This window comes from Cucurbita pepo, chromosome 18, assembly GCF_057944985.1.
Source record: "Cucurbita pepo subsp. pepo isolate OVF chromosome 18, ASM5794498v1, whole genome shotgun sequence".
Classification (NCBI taxonomy): Eukaryota; Viridiplantae; Streptophyta; class Magnoliopsida; order Cucurbitales; family Cucurbitaceae; genus Cucurbita; species Cucurbita pepo.
This window is the reverse complement of record NC_141815.1, coordinates 2,314,590-2,321,877: the sequence shown is the minus strand read 5'-3', so window position 1 is coordinate 2,321,877 and position 7,288 is coordinate 2,314,590. Positions and strand designations below refer to the sequence as shown.

Here is a 7,288-nt window from a genome sequence, read left to right as displayed (position 1 = left end):
GGAAGGAGCCACGGAAGCCGAGCCGAGCCGAGCCGCAGAGCCGAGGGGATGTTTTTGCTGCAGGGAGACATGTGGCACAATATAAGTGGGCCACGTCGTGTGCAGATGACTTCAGGTCGAGGCGCGTGTTGCGGGTCGCGAGTTGCAGGCTAGGCTGCGGTCACGGATTGCAGGTTGGGCTGGGGTCACTGGTTGCAGGCTGGGCCGCGGTCGCGGGTTGGGCCTCGGGTTTGTTCGTGTAAAAGGTCTCAGTCGCAGGCGTCGGGTCATGGGTTGAGTCCGACCCAGATCCGGATCCGACAGATTATCCTTCTTCTACTCCTCTTCCACCAAGTTTCATGGCTTGTAGGCGCGACACGTGTCTTAGGTGGACGTATGACGGTCAAAAAACTCAGACGTCGAGGTACATCGGTTTAGGCTCACCGGAGACATTTGGGTTCTTTCTCGCTCGTTTTGGTGTTTACCTGAAGTCCTCCAGGTTTGGAGGGTCGTCGGGGAGATTTTGGCGTGTCGTGGAGCGTGAATGCGGACTTCCAGGCGTTGCCCGAGAACTCTAGCGCCTGTCGGAATTCTCAAGCTCCGACGAGGACGAGATCCACAAAGATTTTTATTGTTTTTTTATTCTAACGATACATTACAAAGTCCATGACAATGTTTAAAGCAAATTGTTTTTAAATGATTTTGACTGTTGGATGATGAAAGTCACGTCCACTAATTTATGAATGATCATGGGTTTATAATCAAATAATACTCTCTCTCGTGATGAGGCCTTTTGGGTCAGCCCAAAGCAAAACTGGAGATTCGTATTCATCTAACATTTCCTACTTTTTTTTTTTTTTTCTTACTCCTTTGGAAGATATTTAGTTACTCGGATATCATGAATCTTCTAGACACGTGTGTTCGTAATTTGGGTTGGTTTGAATTGAATTTGGATATTAAGTTATATACTGTGAGCCATTGTTGTTACTTCCTTGCTTACATATATAACGTCTCTTTCAAAATCTCTCTTTCAAAAATCTCTCTCTGCCCTCGTTTTCTAAAACCTTATTCTTCAACCGAAGCTAGAGGCTCGAGCATACGTCACTTGGCCGTAGGCGACATTAGAACAAATTGGCTTAGCTCACTTGTCGTTAGTAAGTGAGTGCGGCACAATCGCAAGTCGGCTGCCATCAAAGGATTGTATGTTTTTTTAACTCAAACCATTATTAAATAATAAACTCAACCCAATCGGACCATAAATGTTTTGAGTCATGGTTTTGGTTATTTATTCAATTTTTGTTTTTAATAAAATTAAAATATTATATTTTTCAAATATTTAATTAAGATCTCGAACTCAATTTCAATGTATATTTTTAAAAATTACCTTACACATGAAGCTAAAGGGGAAAAATCTGAGAGGCATGTCGTAATATAATCAGGATTTCATTTCCACATTTCTTTTCGTGTACCCATCAGATGGCAACCCTTTCACGGGGTTGGTCAACGAACAAAAATGTTGTATTTTGACTTTCAATAGTTCTTTCATCCTGTCTTGTTCCAAAATCTTTTAATGAGATGGAACAGTCATTCGATCTTGACACAAAAATGAAACAACTATCTGTCTCACTCCTTCAAGCGCGTAAAACTAAATGTGAAAGCGGGCTTATCTGTTCTAACCTGACATTGAAATAATAAAAATTTATTTTTAAGAGTTGTTGGAGAACAAATTGTGATGTCTCACATTGGTTGGGAGGAGAACAAACCACCCTTCATAAGGGGGTGGAAACCTTCCCCTAGCACACTCGTTTTAAAGCCTTGAGGGGAAGTCCGAAAGGAAAGCCCAAAGAGGACAATATCTGCTAGCGATGAGCCTGGGTCGTTACAAATGGTATCAGAACCAGACACCAGACGATGTGTCAGTCTTCTCGCTCTTCCCTGAAGGGGGTAGACACGAGGCGGTGTGTCAGTAAGGACGCTGGGCCCCAAGGGAGGTGGAATTGGGTGCTGTCCCACATCGATTGGAGGAAGGAAAGAGTCTCAGCGAGGACGCTGGGTCCCGAAGGGGGGTGGATTGTGATGTCTCACATTGGTTGGAGAGGAGAACAACCACCTTCTCCTAGCAGACGCGTTTTAAAGTCTTGAGGGGAAGCCCGGAAGAGAAAGCCCAAAGAGGACAATATCTGCTAGTGGTGGATCTGGGTCGTTACACAAATAATCAAAAGATAAGATATAGCTTTAGGAAAGCCCTCGAACCGACACAAACATCAACACAAACATCCTTCTCAAACTCAACCAAAATTAACTAAATAAACTCAACTTAACAAGTTCATAACCTAATCTAAATAATACTAATTAGGTTGAATTGATCAGGGTTTTTTGAGTCATAAAATTTTTTTGAACGCCCAATTTTTCAAAATGAACCATACGAATTAGGTTGAATTGATCAGAGTTTTTTGAGTCTTAAATTTTTTTTTGAACGCCCAGTTTTTCAAAATGAACCATACGAATTAGGTTGAATTGATAAAAGTTTTTTGAGTCATAAAATTTTTTGAACGCCCAGTTTTTCAAAATGAATCATACGAATTAGGTTGAATTGATCAGAGTTTTTTGAGTCTTAAAATTTTTTTTGAACGACCAGTTTTTCAAAATGAACCATACGAATTAGGTTGAATTGATTCGAGTTTTTTGAGTCATAAAATTTTTTGAACGCCCAGTTTTTTCAAAATGAACCATACGAATTAGGTTGAAATGATCAAAGTTTTTTTAGTCATAAAATTTTCTAAAGGCCCAGAATCGACACGAACATCGTTACTTCTCAAACTCAACCAAAATTAACTCAAATAAGTTCATAACCTAATCCAAACAATACAAATTAGGTTGAATCAATCAAGTTTTTTGAGTCATAAACTTTCTTGAACGCCCAGCTTCTCAAAGTCAAAAGATCGATATGATTGGATATGATTGCATATGCATCGTTAGTAAGAAGGAAGCGAAAAAGTTAAAGTCATGATACCAAGCCTTGGTTTGAGGACATGAACAAAGCCTTAGTTGGATAGCCAAAATGATGCTCTTTTTGTTCGAGTATTCCTTTAGAACACTTCTGAGTATTCAAAATGGGAATCTAAAACCCAACTTCTAAAGCAAACACACAAAATAAAGTGTTCAATTATAATATTTATAGCAATGGAAACTCAACTTTATCACACACTTTTATGTTCTTCGCCTATTTTTATTGCTTTGGGTTCGCAGTTTATTTGTGAATTGTTTCCCACAAATATGAGAGTGTTTGCTTTGTTCTTCTTTGTTGTCATTGCCACCTTCCTCCTTCTGCCCAATGCTGTTCTTTGTGATGGTATGATTTTCGTCGTTATTTTTCTTTTAACGTTCGTAGCTATTCATCGAAGAATATTGCATGTGTTCGATTACAAGGCTTCTTATTTTGATATGACGTTTATGTATCGTTCAATTTGATAGCTTAAACAGATAAGATTAGAGGTGTTTACGGGATAGGAGGGGTAGGAACGGTAATCCTTCTTCATTCTCGTTCTTTGAAGTTTCTCATTTATTTTCGTACGGATTGAATTTATCCCGAAGAATTTTTTTTCCATTTTATATATTTTTTCGAAAATATATACGATACAAAAAAAAAAAAATACTAATAATATTTTAGAAATCAAAATATAATATAATATTAAATATAATTTCTAAGAACTCAAATTTCAATATTAAGTAATTACGTATTCCACAAATGAATATATATTCAAAGTGGGTGGGCGGGGCAAAGTATAGTATCCATGGTTTCGAGTCCCATTTAGCTAGCTGAGCTATATCTCTCCACTCGCTCTCTCATTCCCTGTTTGAAAGTAGTCTCTGAAATAGGGTAAAAAGAGGTGATTTAAATCATTACTATTTGACTCGGACCTGTTCCAAAAAAGTCGATGCATTTCGAATTGTTTGTTGACACGGACAAAGTCAAGGAAAACCTCTGAAATTATTTCAATATTGGACCTTGGACATATAATAGTTCCGAATCGAATCTCTTTAGAAAGAAGATCTTTTGTAGATTCGATAAGATCTCACATAAGTTGACACATAAGTTGAAGAGAGAACGAAACAATTTTTTATAACTGTATGAAAATCTCTCTCTATCAAACACGTTTTAAAAACCTTGGGAGAAGTCGGAAAGAGAAAGTCCAAAGAGGACAATATCTGTTAGCAGTGGGCTTAAGCCATTACAAATGGTATCAGAACCAAATAACGAGCGGTGTGTCAGAAAGAACGTTGAGCCCCAAAGGGAGTAGACACCGAGCAGTGTCCCAACAAGGATGTTGGGCCCTAAAGGGGGTGGACCCTAACAGTGTGCTAGGGAGAACATTGGGTCTCGAGAGGGGAACTAAGCATTCTTTATAAGCCCAAAGAGAACAATATCTGCTAGTAGTGGACTTGGGCCGTTACAAATAGTATCAGAACCAAATAATGAGCGGTGTGCCAGAAAGGACGCTGAGCCCCAAAGGGAGTAGACACCGGACAGTGTCCCACTAAGGATGTTGGACCCTAAAGAGGGTGGGCCCTAATAGTGTGCGAGGGAGAACATTGGGTCTCGAGAGAGGAACTAAGCATTCTTTATAAGTCCAAAGAGTACAATACCTGCTAGTAGTGGGCTTGAGCCGTTACAAATAGTATCAGAACCAAATAACGAACGGTGTGCCAGAAAGGACGCTGAGCCCCAAATGGAGTAGACACCGGACAGTGTCCCAGTAAGGATGTTGGACCCTAAAGAGGGTGGGCCCTAACAGTGTGCTAGGGAGAACATTGGGCCTCGAGAGGAGGAACTAAGCATTCTTTATAAAGGTGTGGAAACCTCTCTCTAGTATACGTGTTTTAAAAACCTTGATGGGTAGTCTCCTAAAGAAAACAATATCGGCTAGCGGTGGATTTAGGCCGTTACAAATGATATCAGAACCAAATAACAGGCGGTGTGCCAGAAAGGACGCTGAGCCCCAATTGGAATAGACACCAGTGAGTGTCCCAGCAAGTATGTTGGGCCCTAAAGGGGGTGGGCCCTAACAGTGTGCTGGGGAGAACATTGGGCCTCGAGAGGGGAACTAAGTATTCTTTATAAGGGTGTGAAAACCTTTTTCTAGCATATGTGTTTTAAAAACCTTGATGGGTAGTCTCCTAAAGGAAACAATATCGGCTAGCGGTGGGCCCTAACAGTGTGCTAGAGAGAACATTGGGCCTCGAGAGAGGAACTAAATATTCTTTATAAGGGTGTGGAAACCTCTCTCTAGCATACGTGTTTTAAAAACCTCGATCGGAAGTCTCCCAAAGAAAACAATATCTACTAGCGGTGGGTTTAGGCTGTTCGGGGTAGATCTCGACGAATTAAATAAATAAATTATAACGAATTTAATTAGTGTTTCATATTCTTAATGAAGTTACATGGACACCGCACTAAACATAACCAATGCCTCACATGGCTTAGTTTTCTTGTGCAGTGAGAGATGAAAAGATTCTAGACGCCATCAACGGATACAGACAATCAAAGCACCTATCTAATCTTACTCATAACAAAAATGCAGCATGTTTAGCAAGCCGGTTCGTTTATAAGCTAAGAGATGAGCCTTGTTCAAGTCCAGATGATTTCCACAAAGAAATCAACTCTGAAAATACCCTTGCAGATTTTCTTAAGCTCTTAAAGAAGTGTCACATAGCCTACAACTCGACCGTTGATGGCATCATGCTCCCCGCTTGCGTCCCCCACCTCGACCCCGAGTCCGTCTCCAGTAACTATACCAAATCCCGTGACGTCGAGTATATTAACAGTAAGAACTTTACGGGCGCTGGGGTCGGGACGTCTGATGATTGGATCGTCCTCGTTCTTAGCACTAACACGTCGACCGGGAACTTTGCTAACGGTGGATCTTCGTCTTTGGTTGTCGCCCGGGGTGGTTGCATTGGTATCATGGTTGGTTTCTTAGGGTTGTTTGTTCTTTTGTTGTTTTGATGAGGTGAGGGAAAAGGCTTTTGGGTTTGGGTTTAAAGCATTGTTTTATCGTCTATCTAAAAAAATTATAGAGGTGTACACAGGTCGAGTTAACGGAATTGGTAACCTAAATAACGCAATTGTTTCACAACTCGATCCTACTTAACCCTCTGTTATCAGGTTGGATTGAATTAGGTTGTTTTTTAAAATAAATTATATCCACAATATATAATATATTCACGACAATTTTAACGAAAATATATTAAAAGTTCACAAACCCTAAAAAAAATCACATTATCAATTCGTAAGGATTTCAAACAAGGTTCATCAATGTAATCATACTAAATAAATTAGTATATCTTATTATATATTAATCGTCATAGGTATAGGAGTGTACGTGAATCGGGTTGAGGAATTTTTTGAGCCAACCCAAAAGTTCGAGTTGGTTGGATTGGTAACTCAACCCAACTCAAAAATTTTCGTAACCCAACCTAAAATGTTAATCCAACCCCAACTCTTATAATTTAGGTGGGGTCGGTTCGGGTTGTACACTAACATGACATTCTCCAACATGGCGAAACAAACAAACCATGTGTATGAATTATGTGTATCTTTTCTTCCAAGCTCTTTGACAAACATACACCATGGTGAGTTAATAAGCTTGGCATAAAAAAATATATATATATATATATATTAACCTATACCAAATTTAGGATAATTGTTAAGAAGTTATGGCTTGAATTAGCGGTGTACATTCAACCGGACAACCTCAACCAACCCAACTCGAACTATAAGGGTTGGGTTGGGTTGGATTAGCATTTCGAGAAGGGTTGGGTTCATTTTTCTGAATCCGAACTGAATCAGTTCGGTTTTTGATTCATGGGTAAAGTCTTCTGGTTGACCCGAGCCAAAAAATATATATATATATAAAGTATATTAAGAATTTTTCTGTATTAATAAGTTTGTCAGAGTGGTATTGAACTCATTCCAAAGACACTCACGCCCTAAGCATCTTTTAATTGTCTTTATGTTATGACAACCTTGAACCTAACATGTTTCTATTTATATTATTTTTTATTTTATTATTCTAATAGTTTAGGATTTAAGATCACGTATAAATAAACATATTTCAATTAAAATATTTTAATTGTGTTAGGTTCTATTTATATTATTTTTTATTTTATTATTCTAATAGTTTAGAATTTAAGGTCGCGTATAAATAAGCATATTTCAATTAAAATATTTTAATTGTCTTTAGTTTTATGACAATGCTGAACTATGTTAATATATTACAATTTTCGCTTATTGTTTATTTAATTTCAT

At 38.7% G+C, this 7,288-nt stretch overlaps 1 protein-coding gene across 1 annotated transcript; it reads left to right on the top strand.

The window, feature by feature from the left end:
• Nucleotides 1–3,168: 3,168 nt before the first annotated feature.
• LOC111780391 (putative GPI-anchored protein At5g19250) lies at nt 3,169–6,223 on the top strand. Its single transcript, XM_023660772.2, has 2 exons — nt 3,169–3,331; nt 5,478–6,223. The coding sequence occupies exons 1-2, from the start codon at nt 3,256–3,258 to the stop codon at nt 5,984–5,986; spliced, it is 585 nt and encodes a 194-aa protein (XP_023516540.2). The 5' UTR covers nt 3,169–3,255; the 3' UTR covers nt 5,987–6,223.
• Nucleotides 6,224–7,288: the final 1,065 nt, after the last annotated feature.